This window comes from Rhynchophorus ferrugineus, unplaced genomic scaffold (genome assembly GCF_030347505.1).
Source record: "Rhynchophorus ferrugineus isolate W39M unplaced genomic scaffold, kcgeb_rfMv2 rfM5, whole genome shotgun sequence".
Taxonomy (NCBI): domain Eukaryota; kingdom Metazoa; phylum Arthropoda; class Insecta; order Coleoptera; family Curculionidae; genus Rhynchophorus; species Rhynchophorus ferrugineus.
This window is the reverse complement of record NW_027472584.1, coordinates 12,775,409-12,798,652: the sequence shown is the minus strand read 5'-3', so window position 1 is coordinate 12,798,652 and position 23,244 is coordinate 12,775,409. Positions and strand designations below refer to the sequence as shown.

General features: G+C 32.4%; 3 protein-coding genes and 1 long non-coding RNA gene across 6 annotated transcripts; 3 read left to right on the top strand and 1 right to left on the bottom strand.

Moving 5' to 3' along the window:
* Positions 1 to 227: 227 nt before the first annotated feature.
* On the top strand, positions 228 to 5,187 carry Syn2 (Syntrophin-like 2). Of its 2 annotated transcripts, none has more exons than XM_076404939.1 (9): positions 228 to 501; positions 600 to 804; positions 854 to 1,013; positions 1,066 to 1,191; positions 1,249 to 1,592; positions 1,649 to 1,807; positions 1,867 to 2,091; positions 2,166 to 2,369; positions 2,429 to 5,187. In XM_076404939.1, the coding sequence occupies exons 2-9, from the start codon at positions 607 to 609 to the stop codon at positions 2,534 to 2,536; spliced, it is 1,524 nt and encodes a 507-aa protein (XP_076261054.1). In that variant the 5' UTR covers positions 228 to 501; positions 600 to 606; the 3' UTR covers positions 2,537 to 5,187. The 2 variants fall into 2 exon arrangements, with proteins under 2 accessions (XP_076261054.1, XP_076261055.1); XM_076404940.1 differs by having other exon boundaries at positions 366 to 501; positions 591 to 804.
* A 1,633-nt stretch (positions 5,188 to 6,820) lies between these two features.
* On the top strand, positions 6,821 to 7,669 carry LOC143196972 (COMM domain-containing protein 5). Its single transcript, XM_076404968.1, has 3 exons — positions 6,821 to 7,012; positions 7,071 to 7,392; positions 7,453 to 7,669. Exons 1-3 carry the CDS (start codon positions 6,931 to 6,933, stop codon positions 7,622 to 7,624), a joined length of 576 nt encoding a protein of 191 aa, XP_076261083.1. The 5' UTR covers positions 6,821 to 6,930; the 3' UTR covers positions 7,625 to 7,669.
* A 127-nt stretch (positions 7,670 to 7,796) lies between these two features.
* On the bottom strand, positions 7,797 to 9,980 carry LOC143196961 (golgin subfamily A member 5). 2 transcript variants are annotated; one of them, XM_076404949.1, is made up of 8 exons: positions 9,797 to 9,980; positions 9,583 to 9,731; positions 9,118 to 9,511; positions 8,837 to 9,041; positions 8,542 to 8,775; positions 8,409 to 8,484; positions 8,045 to 8,205; positions 7,797 to 7,991 (listed from the first exon to the last, which is right to left on the bottom strand). In XM_076404949.1, exons 1-8 carry the CDS (start codon positions 9,904 to 9,906, stop codon positions 7,932 to 7,934), a joined length of 1,389 nt encoding a protein of 462 aa, XP_076261064.1. In that variant the 5' UTR covers positions 9,907 to 9,980; the 3' UTR covers positions 7,797 to 7,931. The 2 variants fall into 2 exon arrangements, with proteins under 2 accessions (XP_076261064.1, XP_076261065.1); XM_076404950.1 differs by having other exon boundaries at positions 9,583 to 9,712; positions 9,797 to 9,928.
* A 2,523-nt stretch (positions 9,981 to 12,503) lies between these two features.
* LOC143196923 (uncharacterized) lies at positions 12,504 to 13,232 on the top strand. The gene is made up of 4 exons (XR_013005883.1): positions 12,504 to 12,643; positions 12,714 to 12,821; positions 12,889 to 12,995; positions 13,049 to 13,232. It is a non-coding gene; the product is annotated as an uncharacterized LOC143196923 (long non-coding RNA).
* Positions 13,233 to 23,244: the final 10,012 nt, after the last annotated feature.

Below are 23,244 nucleotides of genomic sequence, written 5' to 3'. Positions count from 1 at the left end.
ATATTTAAAAAATATGATTTCGTATTTCAGATAAAATTACATGAAAATAAACAGATAAATACATGTTTATTAATTTAGTGAGATATACTTTAATTTTATTTACGCTCATGCGCTCATGTTTACAACTAAAACCTTTGGTAATTCATAAATAGTTTTACCATAAGAATTTGAATAACGTAAAAATATCACGTTATGTTTGTCATAATTTTTAATGTTGATAGTTCGGAAGACATTGTTAATGTTATTAGAAAAACCGACCCATATGTTCGTCCTTTTCTATATTATGCGTCCATTTCAGTTGGAGTCTGTTGTTGAATTGCCATGTGCAAACTATTGGTTGACTTTGTTGGGTTTTAAAAATGGATGTTCGTGAAATGGGCAATATGAAACATTTTATTCTGTTGTGTGCTTTAAATACCTATTCATTATATGAACAATTAGTTCAATTAATTTAGAATTTCATTTGGTATTATTTTTATCTAATTGGTATTTTTAGCAGGGGTATGTATATATTGCATAATTGCTAAAAATCGATGTACCCGATAATGTTATTGCTGAACGTCAATAGATCCAAATATTCAATTTTAAAGTACTTTTAGATTCAAAATGAAGATAAATGCAGTAAGGATGAGTACTCCAATAGAAGAGAAGGTGGACCAAAAACTAAAAATTAGGACAGGAATGGTAACTGTTAGTGATGGAAAAAGTAGACCAACTCCAGTACAGTTGCATCTTTCCATGGAAGTATTAAGACTTCAGAAAGAAGAACCGCTTCCTTTAGAATCCAAGCCATTAAATTCAAAGGTAAAAACATCAGATTGTTTATAATTTTTATGTTGTTTTTGCATTGCAGGAGAGGATGGTACAAATAAGACGACAAAAAGTTGGAGGATTAGGTCTAAGTATTAAAGGAGGAGCAGAACATAAACTTCCTATTTTAATATCCAGAATATATAAGAATCAAGCTGCAGATCAGACTGGTGATCTTTTTGTGGGTGATGCGATTATTAAAGGTGATATTTTCACTTTGTTTAATTTTTTTACAATATATAAAGTATTTTTCAGTAAATGGAGAATATATAACTGCCTGTCCACATGATGATGCTGTTAATATATTAAGGAATGCAGGAGATTTGGTTGTTTTAACAGTGAAACATTACAAAGCTGCAACTCCTTTTCTTCAGAAACAGGGTATTGGGACTGAATATTTTGACATTATATAAGGTATATTATCATTTTAATTTTTAGATGATAAAGATTCTCAACAAACTGATAGTAATAGTGAAAAAGAGGCTTCAGATGATAGTTTTCGTATACCATCAAATAGCACAAGTAGTAGACCAAGTTCAATTTGTTCAGAAATGGACCAAGAGCCAATTCAAACTCACTGGGTTGATATTATAACAGTGCCTTTGATGATGGCATATGTTACTAGATATATTTTTGGTACAGATAAATTAAGACCGAATTCCTTTGAAGTTCGGGGTTTGAATGGTGTTAGCACTGGAATAATACATTGTGATGATTCAGCTATTCTGTCACAATGGTTAAAATATATTAATGATAACATCATTGGATTGACAAATTTACAGGTAATATTAACAAATCTGGTTCTAAAATATAAATGTTAGAGCCATTCTGATTTCAGGTTAAATTATATAATAGAAATTTTAGTGTGTCAGATAGAATAGAATATATGGGCTGGGTAAATGAATGTGTTTTAAATAATAATCAACCTTGGCAAAATTACAAGCCACGCTTCTTAGCTTTGAAGGGTACTGACTTGATGTTATTTGATTCTCCTCCTGTTAGTATTTATATATACATCTTTACATTAACATTTGTTGACATAAATATCATTTCCAGTTAAACTTAGCAGATTGGAATAAATGCTCACTTACATTTAAAGTATATCAGACAATGTTTAGAATAGTAAAAGAGTCAGAAAATGTAGATGAAAGACAACATTGTTTCCTTGTTCAGACCTCAGGGCAGGAATCAAGGTATTTCTCTGTTGAAACTAGACAGGAACTTTTGAGAATTGAAAATGCCTGGCATTGTTCCGTTTGTACTGCTGTTATGAAATTAGGTGTAAGTATCATTTTGTGATGAACTAATATTGTTATAGCCTTATTGCAGAAAACATGATTTTATTCTATTTTCAGACCAAAACATTTACAGTTAGCAGTAATGGTAAAACTGCCAGTTTAACACTTGATTGGAATTTAGGATTTTCTTTGCATGAAGGGGATTCTAAGGTTCCAATTTGGTTTTATAAATTTTCTCAATTAAGAGGTTCTTCTGATGATGGAAAGTCAAAATTAAAATTACATTTTCAAGATTTAGAGACAAAAGTAATTGAAACAAGGGTATAAAAATTATACTTATTTGTCTTCAGTATAACTATTTTTATTTTATTTTCATTCAGGAATTGGAATGCTCAATACTTCAGAGTCTGTTGTATTGCATGCATGCCTTTTTAACTGCTAAAGTTGCGTCAGTGGATCCTGGATTTCTCTGTTCGACACTACCCTAAACAACTAGAACTGATTTAAATTTTATTGTTAGAATAGAAAAATAATGTTGATATTAGGTAACGTATAAAGGTAGTGAAATGGTAAATTTTAAGTGCAATTTTGTTAAGTGGGAACTATAATCATTGTATATTGGGTGTGAAAGGTAGTTAGCACCATTGCAACCCTTCCGTGACATAAAATTAGTCCACAGACTCAGATTAAAATAAAGTATTACTTTTTGTTAAAAGGTTCATTCTCTGTAGATAATAATTATCTATAGATAGATAAATTTTTACTCCATTCATCTGATACATTTTTATCCAAAATATTGTTGAAAAATATGTATTAGGGAGTTTGTTGTTGAAATATTGAAAAATTATATACAGCCCCATGCATTAATTGCCCTTGTCATGATTATGGTTAAATTATATCAGAAAATGCCAACTTTTTATCCTTTAATTATTATAAAGTATTATTTCACTTCAATATTGCATTTACTACTAAGTATTACAATGTTTTAACATTTAAATATCTGAATCCAGATATGTCTTTTACCTATACTCCTATTTCTACAAGGATATATTAATGCTTATTATTTCTTCCTAGATATCATATTTTTGAATTGCAAGAATCGGTAGATATGAACTATACTATATTGTTTAAATATTTAACATTTCATCTATTGTTCTTATTGACCTACTGCGGGCGGTTAGCGTTGTCCAATAATTATTATATTATAATTGATAAAGTGGATAATGTAGTATGAATATAATATGAAGATTTACAGATATTACATTATGTGTAATTTAATGAGCAGTGGGATAATGTTTAAGAAAGGTTGCGGCGATATTATTTAAATACGAGCCAGCTATGATGTATTAGAAAATAACCTGCCAATATTAAAGAGGTTGTGCTTAATTGAACTCTTAATGTCCTGTACCTAGTTAATTGGCATTTTAAAATACTGCACAACATTTCACGGCCAATTTTACTTATTATTTCACAATCAGTTGGAAATAATTTGTCAGTCGATATTACAATGTACTGTTAATGAAATATATAAAGAATACTCTAGATTAGATATTCTATAAATGTATGTTCTATATAGTCATATAGGAAATAAAAACAACTCAATGCAACTGCTGTATTATGTGATATAAGTACTTTTATATTTCTAGTTAATTTTTATACATTTTTTGGTATATACATTTGTTTGTCTTAGTCATTAATAATTTTTGAAATACTTATTGATTTTGATTGATATTGTTGTTTAAGATACTTTTTTTAATTCGTTATTTATACATTTTGATCTCACATTTTGTGTTCCTATGATAGATATATTTTATGATGCAATTACACTTTGATTTTTAGACAGAAATACAGTATTCGATTTAAATATTTAGGTCTGTAATTTTCATAAAAGACATTCAGCATTACTATTTGTTCTCCTTATTTACATGACTTTTTTTATTTGTAATATATATATCTCATGAATTAGCACTAAAGTCCTTAACTTTACAAGTATTGTTATAGATTAGAAGTATTAACACTTTGGTCCTACTTAATCAAATGTCTTCAGAAATATTGAAAGATTATAAATTTACTATTGTTGATATATTTTCAGAGATTATTGCTTTGTTAGTTGATAAAACATTTGATTATGTAAGATAGGTTTTAATCATGTGTCATTTTGTTCCATAAATGTCTTCATCTACATATCATCTAAATATAGTGAATAGTCAATCTCTTCAATTATACCAAATTCTAATTAGCAATAAGTATTAGCAACTTATGCTTAGATATCTGAAAATATATAAATTGATTTATCTTTAAGATTACTCAAAAGCATTGTCACCAAACTGCAATTTATTCAAAGTATGGTTGATTAGTATTGTTATAATTATTCTATGATATTTCTAAGAGAAGTAACATGTTATTTTTGAATATGTTAATTAATATTGTTAAGTGTTTGAATTATTGTTCTTACACCAGTTATAAAAAATTAAAGATATATATGTATGTATATACAACGTAAAAATTATTTATTTTTATTGATTTGACATAAGAGAGCTTAATCTTTTTACATGGATTTATATTGGAATTGTTTTAAGACTTAATACAGTGAAAATTTATATAAAACTAGATTTCTATTACATATAGAGGTTTCTATACTATTTTACAAGCTTAAATGTTTAATTATTTAGCATTCTACTGTATAATTGTTCTATTATTATATATTTGAACAATAATACAAATAATATAATTAGTTTAACTAATTTAATAATTAGCTATTATAGCTTTTTAGAATATGTTAAACAGAAATATTATTTGAGCTCATAGATAACTAAGATTCTTAAGCTAACCATTTATATTTTCTGTACATTAACTAAAATGGTTGTGATTACAAAATTTATTTATAAATTTAAAGCTAAATTTTAGAAAAGTGACAAGGGTATATTTAGATAATTATATTATATGGAGTATCAGCAGTTGTGAAATGATTCCCTATATATTTTTCAAATTCTAGGAAGATACTTCGATGTACTCTTGCTGCACTTATATAAGGTAAAATTAAATTGAGTATCTCGTTTTGACCAAAATTAAATTATTGTTTATAATTAATGTTATGAATCGTTGACAATATAAATAAATTTATTTAGCTCCCTTTAAATGTATTCTATTTTTTTACGACCCCATAGTGAAAACTATTATATTATTGAAATATATATATATCTTATGTTAGCGTCCAATCTGAAATTAGGCGTTCTACTATCTCCAAAAAAAAATGCCAGATGGTCTTTTATTGATTGCTGATCAACATTTACTTTGATAACATCAAACATTCATCAAAAAAAAGAAATAACGTTCTGTAATAGATACAGTACGGCCATGGGAGTCGCGGGTTTCGGAGACCGTGGTTCGGAGCCCATGTTAACACATTCGCTGCGTATGGTGGTTTATGTTATGGCCTGTATAGCTATGCGAGTTTTTTCTATAACTATTTTTTTAATTGAAATGTATCTATTTACTAATATAATGACCGTTTCAGCAACAAATAGGTAAAGACGCTAGGGTGGCGTCGTTAGCACTGCAGATAGTGGTTTGTCCACGTTGGCGCCTACATATACTTGATGCGTTAGTTATAAAAAAAATCAGTTTTATGATATAGAGTATCTATTGAGAGGTAGAAAAATAATGCTGTAACAAAAAAAAAACAGTATTCATTGTAAAACAAAAGACAAACAAGCAAGAACTCAAAGCTCACAATAAGTAATAAATAATGCTTTATGTACCGTTACAAACATATCCATACATGCACACAATTGTTACATATTTTCATGAAACTCTCTGAAGCATGGATCTAGGCAAAATCCTGCATTACATATTTTGCACTCATAAAGTCGCTATTTTAAGTTCGACTGATTTTACTACTATTTACTATCGACTGTTTCAGTCATGTACTTTCAGTTGCTATTTTCGGTTCTACTAGATTCACTCGACTGATTTTTAATAATCTGGCTCTATCGTCCTAGCCATGACCTTGAAAATAATGTGTGGAATTTATGCTTATAAAGATTTATATGCAATACATATGGTTTTATGTTTTTTTTTGCAGTTGGCTTGTAAATAACAATATATTGTATTGAAGAATGTATTGATAATCTGCCGATATTTTGATAAAATGTAGGGTCTGGTAGTTATTATGTGATAATTTTTACTTGTCATGGATTAGTTCTTTCTATGATTAAGCATACGTTGTTATTTAGTATTTATGGTTATTGTACATCTTTACCTTTCAGGTTTTGTTTAAGTTCTATTATCTATATTTATTATAGTATGTTATTTAGAAATAGCAGTTAACATATTATTAAAATACAATAACAATATCTAGGGTCATTATTCCTTTTTACAGATCTGCAGAACATTCAAATATAAAAATAATTCTTGGCTTGGATTTGATGACGCAGTGGTGAAGGCGACAGAACGGTCCTCCTATTTTTACGATAGCCGCGGGTTCGGATCCTGCTGGCGCATGGTCGTAATATCGAAATCGATATTGTAAAAAATATATTAAAATCAAATTTTTTTTTGGCGGCCGACATCCATAATCCAAACAATTACTACTTGCTTTCCTTTCTCATAATTTATACGAGGAGGAATTCGTACATCTTCGACTGATATCAAAAATAGAAAGAGTAGTGGAACCTTGCTATTGACTGAAAATAGTAATTATTATTTTCTGTCCGAAGTTTTTTGACTATCGACTGCTTCGACTATTTTCAGTCGATAGTTCCCAACGCTATAAATTAGTAAACACAATAGTAGGTTAGGAGGATATTCTTGAAAAATTTGATAAATATATATCCTTTAATATTTTCATTATTATTATGATTAAATTTTATTTATAACAAAAATGGACATACGGAGTGTATCCAAAGAAGCAATATCAGTGGTTATACAATTACCAGCCGAACTTACAGGAAAGATAATTAAATGTAGAAAAGAATTCTTTATTTCAGTTTTATCTATATTTATCACATTTAATAATTCTAGTGGCTTTGAATGCTTTACAACATAATATCCAAGACTTATCAAATGCTACAGAGAAGATACAAGCTGAAAGTAAATTATCTAGGAAGCAACTTTTGGAAGTGTTAAGCATCTATATAGAAATAATTAAACTTTTTTCTAATTCTGGAAATAAAGAGTTTACCAATATTCTATTAGCAATTGGTTTTCCAGATGATTATATTTCTAGTTTGCCATTTATAAATAATAGAAAAGAACTGATCGACAAATATTTTATTTCTAGAAGCACAAGTTTTCAAAATATTGCAAGTATTAAATGGAGACTAGATATAAGTTTAATGACTAGGTAAGTTGTAACATATTGTAAACGTGAAGTACCTAGATAATATATAATTTTATATTACAGCATTATTGGAAAAGATACAGCACCAAACATAATGTTATGTATTAAACTGACCAATGGAAATTTATACATAATTCAGTTGAACAAGAATGCATTTCATAATATCAGATTTAATATAGCACTAATTCTAAAGAATATGAAATCAACAAATGTAACCAATAAGCTAGTTAAATAATTTTGCATGTTATAATCAATTTGTTTTTATAAATGTTCATATATTTATTAGTTTTATTAATTATATTAATTTGAGAAATCAATTATTATGGAGTAATCTATTACATTATAGGATCAAACTGGATGGGATTATTGGGACATTTAAAAAAAATAATGTTACATACGAACAGTTTAAAAATGAAAATTGAAATATTTGTATTTATAAAACAATATTTTTATTTATATAATCTTTAATATTTTATTTCAACAGACTATATGTCTGAATTTGGGAATAAAAAGTGTTACCCCTGAAATATGAATAACACTATTTATTGATTAGTTGGAACATACCAGAATAAAACAGCTAAAACCCATATATGTAAAATAACCTAAAATTAACAAACATATACTATGTATGTTCAAATGGTAAATCTGTAATTACCATATAACAAAGAACAAATACACGCGCAAGTGGATACCGTCTAAGGAAAATTCCTGTTCTAATACTTAATGCATCTAAAGTCGAATATGCATGCTTAACTCTTCTAGTAACTCCCGCATCATTTGGTGACACTCTCATAAATTGTGGTACATAATGCCTTTCTGAAATATTTTGTATGTTGCTACATGTGATGGAAACATATTTGTTATATGATACAAATGCTCGTTATTGTTAGACTTTAAATACTTCAGTATAGTAAATGTTAAATATAGTTTAATAACCACTTATTAAAGAGAACTGAATTTAAGGAGTTATTTAATTTATGTTATTATAATTTAGAATAAATTGAATAATACACACTTACCATCATTAAACTCTTGGATATTTATTATTCTTACTTTATCATTTTTTAGTTCATTAATTCTCTTATCATATTCAACCTAAACATACAGTAACATTTTATTATAGACATTATTTTAAATAAAGTAATTCTATACCTGCAGTTTTTCAAACTGTAATCTCAAAGCATTTCTTTCAGTTGTAATAGTTTCTAATGCATTTTGTTTGAATATTAATGTCTGTGTTAGGGATTTTACTCTGTTTTCATATTCATCAGTATCATGAAGCTTAGACTTCTTCAATAAAATTTCTTTCAATCTTGCAGTTTCGTCATTCTTAAAACGCAATGAATCTTGTAACTGAGATATTTCCTGGCACTTAATTTGTAATTCCTAAAATATATTCTATATGTATTCTCTAAATAAACTAGTAATTAATAAATTCAGAAATAACCTTTGATTTTTGTACACAATCTTCTTCAGCTATTGTTCTATTCCGTTTTTCTAACATAAGACTATGTTCCAGTGATTGATTTGATAGTGAAAGCCCATTTTGAATCACCTGATGTTGCATTTGTAGGCACTGCATATCATTTAACAATTTACTATTTTTATCATTTAATTCTTTTACATTATTTTGCAGAAATTCTAATTCTTTTCTAAAAAATAATGCAATTTAAATAGTAACTTTTTTAATTAAATTTTATAGGATCAAATTTATCACCATAAACATACTTCATTTCTTCACTATATAATCCAAATATATTTCCGCTTTCTTCGTTTATAACATCAGCTTGATTTAATGAAAGTAGCTTTTCTTTTTCTGATAAAATTCTTTGAGCCCTTATAACATATTGTTCTTTTTCCATTTGAGTTTGTATTAATTGCTCATTTATTCTTTCTATTTGACCTTGCAAATTGACATTTTCATTTCTGACCTCAGCATATAAATGTTGTACATTCAGCAACTGTTTGTTTACCTCTTGATTTTCTAACTCTAGTCTAGCAACTTTTGTTTGAAGCCTCTCAATCTCCTGCATATCGACAAAACTATTATGGACTGATGTAGATGAAATTGAAGACCCATCATTTTTTATTTTCTCGACTTTATTTTCATCTGCAGCAAAATCTATGAAAAATTAATTATCACAATATAGTTCCTATTATATATCCCAATATATTCAATTACAAAATTTTTACCTATAATTTGATTTTCAGCATTAAACCCATGTATGCTTTCTTCACTATGATGGTTCTCTTCAATTATATCATTTTTCAACATGTCATTTGTTTTTTGTTTATCAATAATATTAGTCAGGTCCAAAACAGACTGGAATATATTTTGTTCACTGTAATATTTATTGCATACTGTAATATCTGAACTAGTAAATTAGTCAAATATATTATGACTTACTTTTCATTTTCATTATGTTTATGACTATCATTTAATACTGTTGCTGCATTCTGATCAATTTTATTTAGTAAATTTTCAGCGTGACCAGCCAAATTTTGTAACCATGCCATACTCGATTATTTGTAATTTTTATTCATTGGTTATATGGAATATAATGTTTATTTATCTCCCATTTGTCAGGTTAATTCTTCTTGTTAATTCAAATTAGGGATGTAGAAAAAATATCGATACCACGTTATATTGATATTTTCTGAAAAAAATATCGATAATTAACCTTTAGAATTAAGTATCGATTTTGAATGTTTATTAATAGTAATTAAAAGGTTTTTATAAGTATATAATTAAAATATTGAAAAATTCGTCTAGCAAATATATGATATATCGATTCATTTTCTTTCATCATCCCTAGTTCTCGGTTTAAATTAGTTCAATTAACTGAAGATATTCTCTTTAAATAATATAGGCTATGTTTTATGTTGTGGATATTAGTTTGTGTTGATTTCGTGCTTTTTTGTGTTTTAATTTTTAATTCAACGGAACTTAGATAACAAAACATGGAGAACTTGTTCTGGATCTTTTTGTGTTTGGATTAAAATGTTTCAAGCAAATGAATTCTTTTAACTGTGAAGGGGATTTAGAGCAAATGCAAGAAGTAAAATAAGAACGAGCAAAGAACGCATTATTAATGAAATTAATTTTGGTTGCTGTAATTTAAAATATATTACTGTACATATACTTTTTTGCAGATAATCATTTGCCATGGATCAGTAGATAAAATTATATTGTTATTGTGAGAATACTTCTCTTTATACTTTATTTATGGGAATTGTTAATCTTCATATACTACTTTGTTTTTAAAATACAACACTTGGTACCATCAGCAGTTCATGATTTCTAAAAACTATTAAAGAAAAAGCTATTACCTTAATCGCTTATGCATTGGAAATCAAGGTCTATTAAATGATTTATATTTTCACATAACATAGGTTTGATATAGTGCATAAATATAGTTTCATTTCGCATTTTCAATTTATTTTAAGCCAATGATTTCTCTCTTATAATTGAAGGAGAGTGAAGTATTGAGGAATTCAAATAACTCTAAAATTTCTTATTGTTAATGCTATGAACGTTATAACCTCTTAATAACGTCTATACATTACAACTATGAAATGGTTTGAAAAGAAATAATACTATTTACTTACATTCATTATTTTCAGTGTTACAGGATTTAGGAAGTATACGAACATAAAATCTCATATTTCCATTGAAATCACATTGTCTGGCCTCATATATCTTGAAAAAAATTCATTTGGTCCAATATCTCCCAAAAAATATTTCAAGGTGCATTTATTTCCTAAAGGCCTAAATATTGTATACATATTCTATTAATAATATTATCATTTGCCTTACCAATGTGTTAGACAGATATGCAAGCAAATACTTGCATTTAATAAAAATCAGGGCAGCATTTCTTCTTAATATATTGACGCGGCCTCATCTATTGTATTATTCCATCTATATTATATTAAATTGGGTATTACCTTTGTAGATCGTTTTTTTTCTGTTAATGATATGATCTTCATCATAATTATATTATTATTTATCAGCTGAAGGGTCAATAGTCAGTGACACAGTTTAATCTGCTCTAATCTTCGACTAAGACTCAGGTCTCTCAGATACCCATAAGTCTTCTACTCATATCAAATAACATCAGCTAATGTCTTCTGGGCTAGATGAATAAATTGACTGACGAAAACAAATATTGCTATTACACTTATAAATATTTTAAGACGTTTTAATGGTAAATTCACATAAAAATATTTTAATAGTCAAATTATAGTTGCAGCCAACATCAAAACATGGTTATTCAATTTATGTGTAAAAAATAATTGTTTCATGACTTATGTGGGATATTATATCATTTTGTTGCAACCATAGCTGTCCCAAGTTCTTAATAGTCACAGTAACTTAATATTGAAAAACAATTAGCAATACTATAGCAGGCTTTCTGTCATTTCAATTTAATAACGATATCATCATAATCTAGACGCTTCTCAGGATTCTGATGCAAAATCACCATGACGAATGATATGATCTAAATAAGTATTCGTTAGTGTAAAAGTTGTTCGCCGCTGAACTGTGTGAACATCACTGCTATTTGTGGTAGGAAAATCCAAAGTAGTTTAGTCCTCGCCGTTCATAAGAACTGACCATTTGGCAGACTCATTCTTTGCGACCGACCCAGGGACTCAAAGTTAATAGCCATGATGGTCTGATATATAGGCAACACGAATGCCGTTTCCCATACCAGGAAGTAGCATCACAGATGCAGATATTGGGCCGGCGACGTGATTGGCCAGTACTTGACATATGTCATTTTTTACTTATTTCCGGTCTAGTAAAATTACTTGGTATATATCTGTAATACTTACAACGTACTGTAATTGTACTGTTTTGTGTAAATATATATTTAAAAATGGGTTATAACGGAATATATACAGGTAATATCGTAAGCTTTGATTATAGTGACATAAATGATGTTATTGTCCCAATAATAACTAAACCGATTTGGGACAATTTGAGTGAATTGAGCAAAGTACAATACAGGATTCGTTTTCTTATATATACCCAGGCAACAGTTATTCGTACGATAATTATATAACTAGTTATATCGTGTCTAGAATATCTATTTCGCTTTAGGGAAGAATTGCACTTTGAAACAATTTTTGATAGATATTGTACCGCCTGTAGCATTTTCCAGAAGTATTGACTCTAATTTTGATGGTAATATAAGTCTTCACATTCACGAATACAACAAATACCATGTCAGTACAGAAGATATTGTCCGTAAGCGAAAACTAATTTAAAAACGTATTTTTTGTGAATGTCGATTTATAACTCAACTTTATACTTCTAGTTGCAAGCAACTTCGATTTATCTGAAATTAATTTTGACGAAATTGAATCATACGCTTCTTACAACTTGTCTAATTTTATAATATGCGTATCTTCTGCGGAATATCATGGTAATTATAAGTCCAAAATAATTAAATAATACTGTTATCAAGCACCGTATTATTTTTTCCTAAGCAGATTCTTCTACAGAGGAAATTCTTACAGATACAGTAACACAAAGTGACGAAGATGTATTAGAAGTATCTAATGATGACGCGGTTGATAGTTTGTAGTCTTCTTAGAAGGTAACTTCAGGTTTATTGGTTTATTCGCTTTTAATTATAATTTTTATTTTTAGTGTTTAATGGATGACGAAACTCCAATAAATGTCATTTTCATAATATAAATTTCGTGTTTAAAAGTTTTAAAAGTTAAAGTTCCTATAGTTTAGAGTATAAAATAGTTTTCATTCTATCTTATTGTAGTTATTTTAATTAGTACAATTTACAATACAAGTGCATTTTTATAAACAGCATCACATTGTTTTTTTGTTGGATCTTATTGAATTATAGTATTTAACGTTAGGCTTTGAACTACAGGTTTTAGCTGCAGTATGCAACAGTTTTGCATTCAACTTCTTATAAAATGTATCAGATTTTAGCCTCTTACTTACTAGAGGGAGTATTATCTATTGATATTAATTTTCATCATTATTATTAATTTCATTCATTAAGGGTTAAAGTATGTTAAGGGGTTTAGAAAATGAAAAGTATTCTTTTTGTTGTAAACCTTTTGTGTAAATTCTTTTTGTTGTGTTTTTGTCAGTAAACTGTTTTATATTACGGAGACAGGCGACTTGTTGAATAGCGATACAAAGCAACACGGAGGGTTCTTATGAATTAAAAAACAGACCCACCTGTTCCGTTCAGGTAGTTTTGAAACATATGGCTGGACAGTCATGGCTGAATTACATAACATATAAACATATAAATACATTCTAAACAGAGTGGACTACAGTTTTAGACGAAAAACGCTTAAACGCTCCCTGAGGAACATATTGTACAAAAACAGAAAAACAAACTGCCACTTACAAAAACCTAAAGATTTAGCAGTTTTTTTACAGTTTTAGCAGACTCACTATCAGATGAAATTGATATAAATATAAAATCAAGCTAAGAAAAAATAATTCCCAAGCCACCACCAAGAATTCACGACCTACTGAAAAGCTTTACATATAATTATAATGATAAAATAATTAGTTTTGAAACAATAAAAATACAATAATTCAACGCTGAACACTTTAAAACTCGGATAAAGGAATTAAAGACATGCGCAATATCACGCATTCACATCAAAATCTGAAAAAGCATTTGAATTTGTACCAAAAGTGTGGTGCAGCCCTACCCTCCGGACTTTAACGGCACTAAGGTAGCCCTAGCTGAACGGTATTATAATTCATAATATTAAGCATCTCACAACAAGAATGGTCTCGAAACGAAGCAAAATAATAAGACGGTATATGGCATTAAAAAATGTAATTAAATGTGCACAGAAAGATATATTATCGCAAATATTTTATATATGTGAAATGCCCAGGAGATATAACAAAGATCATAGCAAACACAACAAAACTTTATTCCACCTTAGGGGAAATAAGAAATCAGCACCAGCAAAGATGGCACGTGTCATCAAGCTCACCCAATAAACCCGTTCAATTAGACATTTCGTACGCATAAATGGTTGATAAGAGCCAAACACAACATATACAAACAACACCCGCACTCGTTAAACTAGCCAGCATCATCAGTAAACTGGAAGAAATTATAAGTAAACTGATGGGGCAAATGAGTACCTTGCTTAATCTCATCACCGTTGTCAGCAAATTAGTTTAACAACTAAATGCTTAAAACGTAAAATTGCTGTCCGGAATGCCAATGGTCTCCAAACAACATGTCAAGGAACTAAAAATGTTTATAACTGAGGAAAATATTGATATAATGATCCGAAATATTTCGTATAATACAAAACAACCAAATAATAAAACATATGTCGATACAGCTATAAATAATTGACATAAAACATCATAAAAGAGAAGAATTTAACAGAGACTACTTATAAGCAACGAGTATTGTATACCTAGACCTAACAAACTAACAAGAAGGCCAAATATTTCGTAGTTTTCTTTAAAACGTTGGGTAATAGATTTATTACTGGATGAGGCTATAACGCTATATATCTAAAGGGCAACTAATGACTGACAACATCAAAGAATAGATAATTCGTCAAAGACAGGAAACTTACAATATATCTCTTTCGTGAAGTAAAATAAAGGCCATTAAATAGAAACAAAAATCCGGACACTATAGGCTTTTGTTTTATGAACAATATGTAGAACAGAATCATGCTATATCCTATCATCTAATCAATCACCAGTAAAAGTAACACCCCTTTCAAAAATTATCACCAAAGATACTTCACTGTTTAACAATAAACTAATTGGCTACTTTTTGAAATCCATTTGAGGCTAAATTCTTTAAACTATTTTAATTAAATACATTTTTGATAAATTTAAAAACTGAGATAGACGTAGAAAAAGCAGCAATCAATATAACAACAAATAGACGGACTCCTAACAGTGCAATCATGTATCAGCTACAATTCAACAGAAAAAAAGAAGCTACAATAAAAAGAATGCAACGAAAAGATTGACAATAAGTAAAACTGGTAGAAAATAAGAAAAAAATTAACAAAGCAATAATAAAGCTGAAGGAACTAATTCACAATTAAAACACAGGACTTCAAATATACTTAAAGGAATCTGGTACAAACTATATGGAAAGTAATTCACTATGGAAAGCAACTGCTTAACCTACTCGATAATATTAGAAATGTTGCTAGGAACAATAAAGAAAATGCTGAAATGTTCGCTAATCGTTTAATAATATATTTAAACCCCTCTCGTCTATATCAAGGAAATCAACGTCTATTTGGGTTTTGTAATAAGTATGGAACTATAAAAAAGTGTCAAGCAGACTACAAATTCATATTAATAGAAATACAACTGTGCCGGCTTGGTTGGCTTAGGTAAAGAAGACAGGACGGTCCAACTACTGTTGCGATAGTCGCAGGTTGGAATCCTGATGGGACATGGTCGTGAATTTTTGATTGTGATTGTTTAATATTTGTGATTGTCCTAGGCAAGAGTGTAAAATCCGACAAGGAAAATGATTCCAGTAACCAGGCTGGGTAAGACTGGATGTCTCCTGGAATGATTTCTACGTTGATCACTCGCCAGTCGGTAGGCTTAATGCCGAGGACCGTGGTTCGGGGCTGACGTTAAGCAGTAGATGCAGTTCAGATAAACCATCGTTGGTAAAAGGGAGACTTTAAAATAAGAAAAAATAAATAAAAAAATACAACTGTGGCTGAAAAATTGACACGAAACAAAAACTACTCATGTATCTTTTACCTTGCTTAGAAGAACATGCCCGCCAGTCACCATTCATTTAATTAATTTATTTAAGTCACCATTAACAAAGGTTGGCAACGCCGGTAGATTGGTCCCATGCAGTTCCAGACTATAAAAGACCATCACGACGACGTCTCGTTCTCTTTTCTTTTGTCCTTGAAATGGTACCACTTCCACAGCGCTACCGTACTTCCTCTGTCTAACCTAATATCCTTTCAATTCTCCCGTCAACTACATGTATCATTTAACATTGAAATAAACAGTATTTTTTCAATCAGTGTTTTCAGTTCTCGTGCAAATTCCTTCCAAAAATATTAGTGAGTGTTCTGACAAATAATCGCAGCGGGAGCCACACATTTCGACCAACTGACCGACCTGATGAACATTCCTACAATTGGTGACCCCGACGTGATCAAAGTGACTAACAGGTAAATCAACTCAACATAAGCCACTTGACAGGTGCTTGACACGTGCATGGAAGGATAGCACAAGGAACGGAACCCATCAACATCACATGGTCGACCACATCCCACGAGACTAGCCTGATGGACGAAAACCACAGAAGCCCATCATGTATACGATCAACACATGAACACCCTCGCATCACGAAACGAGCCACATAACACACTTATAGGTACCCTCAAACAAAGCTAAACGCCCCAAGACTATCGACGTCCTGCTACAACTCCGATGGCAACTGATCCCATAAAACTTCTGGCTCAGGTTGGGATCCCCATCTCATTAGCAGTCCCCGGGCGTTTGTTTGCATGATTGCGGGTGCACTCCGGAACATGCTCCACATAGAGGTACGTTGCACGGCAGTTCCACTAGGAGGGGAGTTATGTGGCAATCGCCACGACCCTTTAGGTCACCAGGAATTCACCAACAACAACTACAAAGGTTGGCAACGCCGGTGGATGTTCATGGACGGAACAACCAAACATTCGACTGATAGTAATCTACAGTCGCCCTGGGAGCTTAGTTTAACTCTTTCGGATTTCTGGATATCCCCCAAAATAAAAAAACACTTTAAGGATACCCTAAAAGTGATTCCAGAAACTGAATTTAACAACGGTGAAAAAGTTGAAAGTTGTTGTTGAAGTTGAAAAAAAAAACACATAGGATTTAGTTCCAAATCGCGGTTGTTTAAGGAGGAACAAATTCGATTTTTGCCCTGCTTGCTGAATATGTTACATCTAAAAATTGTGAAACTTCTTCGGGCACCTTACGTTCCATTAGTTGTGTGCGAATGCGTATTATTATGAGAGCGAGTGACCCGTCAATGATGAAAAATACATGCATCAAGATCATGGAACATTAACCGAGGCCTGAAGAGCTGAGGTTGATCGTCAAATGTGGCGGGCTTTAGTGAAAAATATTGTCCTGCGTCACCAACACCAGCGTTTTGGTTGAGAAGTAGTCTCCGAGCACCTGGTATGTTTTGATAATGATGCTGGCGAGGATCTGTAAATAGTAATTTTAACTTAACTCATTTAATATTATAAACTCATGAAATGTGTGATATTTATTCATATAATTCACAGTTAGTAATTAAATTATATAGAATTATGTTAAATGATTAACAATCAATATCTTATATAAAACTGATATCAAGCGATATGCCGGAATAAGTAGTTTCATAAAAAGTGTTTGATTAAAATTCTTTATTTTTAAAAATTTTAGAAATTTCTTTTTAAATTTTAAATATACATTTCGGTACTAATTAAAAACTGTTATTAAGCTAAACTGCTACTACTAATACTACTAAATAATTTGATAAACAGGGTTTGATTTAAATTCTTTAGTTTTACAAATGTTACAAATTTCTTTTTAATAACTTTAAAATTGAAAAAAACTTATTAAAAAAAATAGAGTGTCTTAGTCTCTGCCCCTTAACACTTATTATATATCATTGACATCTGGTGTCGTTTGAAAAATATTTTTATTCTATCTAAAAAAACATAAACTGACAAAACAAAAGCCTATAACATATTTAAAAGTTAAATTCTTTAATAATGATATGGTAATGAATCCTTGGTTCTCTTCAGTTTTTATCTTCCGTTGATTCTGACCCTGAAGGTAAATCAGGAGTATGTAGTTCAGCTTCCGGCTCTAAAAATATAGAAAAAAAACATTGTAGTTAATGCCTGACAATATGTGAAGTGTGAAACCTTTTGAACCATTATTCTCTGAATCATCACGAACAGCGCATACATATATATAATAATCAGCTGTATTATTATATATATAGTTGCCATAAGCATCCGTAACTTCTGCCTTAAGATATGGAGCATGATCTAAAGAGTAGATATAAACCAATATATCACCTGCATACTGGGTGTCTATCTCACTTGCCAGTACTACATGGGGAACAACTTCTGTTAGATATTGTTTGCATGTCCACTGTCCACCTAAAAAGTTAAATTTTATAATAATATATAAATAATCATAGATAACAATAGCTTACGACTCTTTTCATATTTCATGTATACGAGAAAACGAATCCTAGTTACCATCCTCTCTATTTCATTCATTTGGTTCCAAAGATCTCGACCAAATAGAGGGATTATAATTTTGTTAATATCTTCGCTTTCAAGTTGTAAAACATCATTGATATTTTCATATGACTCCATAATATTGATATTCAAATATTATAAAATTAATTATGGTACTGAATCAATTTAATGATTAAAACTTCTGACAGCATCAAAACAATTGACGGATGACAGATGACAGAAGTCAGGGAAGGCCAGTTATTAATAATGGCCAGGCCTTAATTATATTGTAATTCTAAATAAACCATATTTAACGTATTAAATTAATTAGGATATAATTATTATGATAACAAATAATGTTTAATTGATTAATTTAGATTAAAATATTTTTTATACAAAAAATCGAGAAATATTATGGCGTATTAGAATATATTTATGTACGCCACTGATTAGGAGAGGCTTGGTTTTTTTATATTAATTTAAGGAATAATTTATTTCATATATTTTATTTATTTTATATATTTATTTAAATTTTTTTTAATGTTGTTATTATTTTTATTTTATCTTAAGTATTGTTAATATATTAGGGGCTAGTTCATAAGATAAGCAAATCTTTATCGTCAATTGCTGACGTCGTATCGGTTTGAAGGAATATCCCATAAAAAGGCAAAAAGACATTCATAAATCAACATTTAAACATTGGGCTAGAATTATGCAGGGTAGTGTCTCGTGGGGGCAACAGCAAAAGAAATAATACCTGAAACATTTATCGATAACAAGTCAATTTCGAGTCACATTCAAAACAAGTCACAAGTTTATCGAGTCGAAATGATTATACAAAATACATATTTCTGATTAGAGCTATATAAAATGTACAGGACGCAGTTGACAAGATCCACAAATGGACTAGAGACTGGAAAATATAGGTTAAACGCTTGAAATCTATTCATGTCAGTTCTGCGTTGAGGCGAAATGACAAAAACATAACTATATCACATGAGGCAACTATCTCTACCACCCTACGTTACTATCAGATTCAGAATTAAAGAACTCTATTGGTTAGTCAGAAGATGCTACTTTTTTTTGTTCTGGCCTAAAAACCAGGCGGTGGAATGCCTGACGCATACCCGGTCGCGGAGACTTGCCCTGGAGTGACAAGTTGGACCGGGTTATGTGGGACTGCCTCTGGGCTTACCAATACACTAAACCGAAACCGCCTCACAGTTGACCCCTGTGGATCACTACTGCTATTGCATTAAATTTGGGGATATGGCACCCGCTGATCGGGCAGCCGTTATTGGGCACGACGGCCCGGCGATTCTATCGATTCGCGAACCTGAGTTAACACACAACTGGGTACTGTTGTATGGGGGCAAAAGTTATGACTGTAGCGACGGATGAAGTCGTTTCAGCCTGGAAAAGGGGGGGCGCTTGGCGGTGACGCGGTGCTAAGCTCCCAGCATGTCGACCAGGTCGCGAACAAGCGCGTTTTCAGAAGAACTTGAGCTGAGTTGTTGTTTGTGGAATGACTGAGATATGAAGTGCTTGATTTCTGGAGTATCAGTTTCCCTATGAATTTGATTATTTCTGACAAACCATGGAGCGTTCAATATTCTCCTGAGGAGCTTATTTTGGAAAACTTGAAGCCGTTTGACCTGGTTGGGTGTAACAAACTTGAAGTAGGCATTAGATCCGTAGAGGAATACGGACCGAATTAACATCTTGTGAAATAAGCATTTGATGGAGATGGGAAGTCTGCTAGAAGGGCAGATCAGAGAAGATAGGATTGCTATCCCGGAACCTTTTTGGATTGCTTTCTGGATTTGGGAATGCTAACCGAACCGCCGGTCGAAGTGAAGACCTAGGTACGTGACGTTATCCAGCCATAGAATTATTGCGGTGTCGATCTTAAGTTGCGAGACGCGCAGTGCGTAACGCTTCTTATGGAAAATGATGGCCTTGGTTTTCAGGGGATTGATTTGCAACCTCCAGAATTTGAACCACTTGACTGCATAATCGAGCTGCTTCTGTAAACATTCATGAATTGTAACTTCGAACGGGGCGGCCGTGAAGAAAGCAGTGTCGCCAGCGTAAAACGCGACGTCAATGTGCTCTTTTCTCGGCAGATCTGAAGTAAAAAGGTTAAATAAGGCTGGGGCCAGCGGGGAACCTTGAGGTACGCCAGCATCGATTTGTTTACGACTGGAAAGTGATTCCCTGATCTTGACCTGGAAAGATCTGTCCGAGAGATAGGACTTGATGAGAGCGGTTAGGTCTTCTGGGAAGCCTAACCGCACGCACTTTGCGATCAATCCGTCGTGCCAGACCTTGTCGAAGGCTTTGGTTAGGTCCAGAAGAACTGCTCCAAGCTTTTTACGTTAGTCAAGAGCGTGATGGATGTGTGCGGCCAGACGGGTAGCCTGATGGACGGATGAGTGGTGAGCGCGAAAGCCGAATTGTTCATTTGGAATGATGTTGTTTTCCTTCGTGAAAGAGTTGAGAGCGTAGAGCATTGCCCTCTCAGCAAGCTTCGAAATGGCGCTGAGGAGGCTGATAGGCCTGTAATCAGATGGAGATGATTTTGCTCCTTTCTTGGGTATAACCGTTATATGTGCGTCTTTCCAAGACGCCGGGAAATGTTGCAGCCTCATGATGGAGTTAATGATGTTTGCCAGTTCTGCGAGCTGCATATGCCGGAGCTTTTTTAACTGGATAATCGATATTCCGTCGAAACCTGGAGATTTTCTGGTTTGAAGTTTGCCGATCATAGTCTGTAGAAACTTTGGAGCCACGAAATGGTTGAGAAGAAAAGCTGGGGTTACTGGTCTTTTGATGGAGTTGGATTCGTTGATGACAGTGTCATTGTCTTTAGCTTTAGTGTTATCTGCGGGTAGGAGGCATTTCATTTGAGCTTCGTAGGTCTCTGCAAGGAGCTCGTCTTTTTCTTGGTCAGCGATTGCGATATTTCCTACAACCGCTGACTTCCAGACGCTGGGTTCCAGTCTTTGGTCCGCGAGAAATGAGTTCCATTTCATTGCTCGCCAAGTCGAGACGGCCGCCCTTACCCTCTTGCATGCTCTGTTCACCTCCCTTTTGTCTGCAGCATCAAGGGTGAATCGAGCTAATCTGCATAAACCGTTTTTGATGCGAATTTCACGTTTAAGAGAAGCAGGAAGGTTGTTTTTCCACGGCTGGGGTTGTGATAAAATTTTGACTGTGGCAGATTCGTGAGCAGACTGAATATCACGAGTTAGCTTGAGTACGGCTTCCTCGAGCTGTTGTGTGTTAATTTTCGGAATTGGATCGGATTTCAGGAGAAGAGATTGGTAGTTTTTCCAGTCGGTCTTTTTCCTGAATCTTGTTAGTGGGACTTGAGTGGTGGCGCAGTTTCCGAGTTTGAGAAGGACCGGACGATGATCAGAGTCTAGTTCGTCAAGGACTCGAACTTCGGAATGGCGATTTACGTCTTGAAGAATAAAGAAATCAAGGATTCTTGCTGCGCCTTGAAAAACTGTACTAGGGTGATGGGTGGGTTCATCTGGCAAAGCAAGAGCGTAGTATTCGGCATAGTTGAATGCAGAAGATTTCCTGCACAGGGATGTAATCACGAAGGTACGTTCTTGGATGTCGATTTTAATGGAGGTTGTTTCGAAGTTGTTTACTGATAACGATGGACGGAGCTCGTGTTTGACTCCTTTTCTGACGAGAATGGCGGTTCCACCGCCTCGACCCGGAGTTTTATCGTTTCTGTAGACAAAAAAGTGTTCGAAAGGGAGACGATGCGAGGGTTTCAGGAAAGTTTCCTGGATGAGAACGATATCGACGTCATAGAATGTCATGACGTCTTCCAATTCCGCTTGCTTTCCGCGTAAGCTATTTGCATTCCATGTCATCAGTATAAGAGATTTCGAAACAGCCATTTCGAAGAATTAAAAGGCTGCTGGAAGTTAAAGAAATAGGTAAACGCAGCATTGGGGAGTTAAGGTCCGGTGTATTGGTTGGAGCAGGAGTTTGAGTTGGAGCAGGCTGGGTGGCGCTGGCTAATTTTTGGGCTAGCTTCCTGCCACCTTGGTTAGTCCATGCAGAACTTGTGGAGGCCTGGATTCGGTCGGAATTTTTGGTTTTCTTGGAACAGGACGGCAGCTACAACCGGTGAAGTTTGCGGTATGAATTTCACCGCAATTGCTGCACTTTAGAGGTGCTTCTATGATTTTGGTACAGGATCTAGAGTTTAATCGAAGGCTATACGTTAGCCGTGGCTTTCGATTGGGTAGATTGAATGGCCGGCTTGGCTACCGGCCTTCGGCAGCTGGCTTTCCTGGGGTGGAGTGATGGGCCCTCTCTTTCTTTTTCCCACCAAGGTGAAACCGTCGTCTGGGTCTGGGTTTCTGTGGCAGCGGTAGTCTTTATTCCCATGGCATCTTTTTGATACTTCATGAATTCTGTTATCGTAGCAGTGAGAATTTTGATTTCTTCTTTAAGATCTTCGGAAGCCTTTTCGCTCTTTTCCAGCTTTTCCGTCTGCTTGTTCAGGGCGTCTGTTTGTGCTTTAGCGAACATTTTTACTTTCGCTATTTGCTTTCGCAGGTC

Bases quoted from the DNA above. Each gene is read 5' to 3' on its own strand.
- LOC143196961 (XM_076404949.1), bottom strand. From the start codon at position 9,906: ATGGCATGGTTACAAAATTTGGCTGGTCACGCTGAAAATTTACTAAAT. The intron at 9,512-9,582 runs GTAAAAATTTTG...AATTTTTCATAG, and splicing joins TGCTGAAAATCAAATTATAG to ATTTTGCTGCAGATGAAAAT. The intron at 8,776-8,836 runs GTTATTTCTGAA...AATATATTTTAG, and splicing joins ATTGTGTACAAAAATCAAAG to GAATTACAAATTAAGTGCCA.
- LOC143196972 (XM_076404968.1), top strand. From the start codon at position 6,931: ATGGACATACGGAGTGTATCCAAAGAAGCAATATCAGTGGTTATACAA. The intron at 7,013-7,070 runs GTAGAAAAGAAT...TAATAATTCTAG, and splicing joins TACAGGAAAGATAATTAAAT to TGGCTTTGAATGCTTTACAA. The intron at 7,393-7,452 runs GTAAGTTGTAAC...TTTATATTACAG, and splicing joins GATATAAGTTTAATGACTAG to CATTATTGGAAAAGATACAG.
- Syn2 (XM_076404939.1), top strand. From the start codon at position 607: ATGAAGATAAATGCAGTAAGGATGAGTACTCCAATAGAAGAGAAGGTG. The intron at 805-853 runs GTAAAAACATCA...TTTGCATTGCAG, and splicing joins CCAAGCCATTAAATTCAAAG to GAGAGGATGGTACAAATAAG. The intron at 1,192-1,248 runs GTATTGGGACTG...TTTAATTTTTAG, and splicing joins TCCTTTTCTTCAGAAACAGG to ATGATAAAGATTCTCAACAA.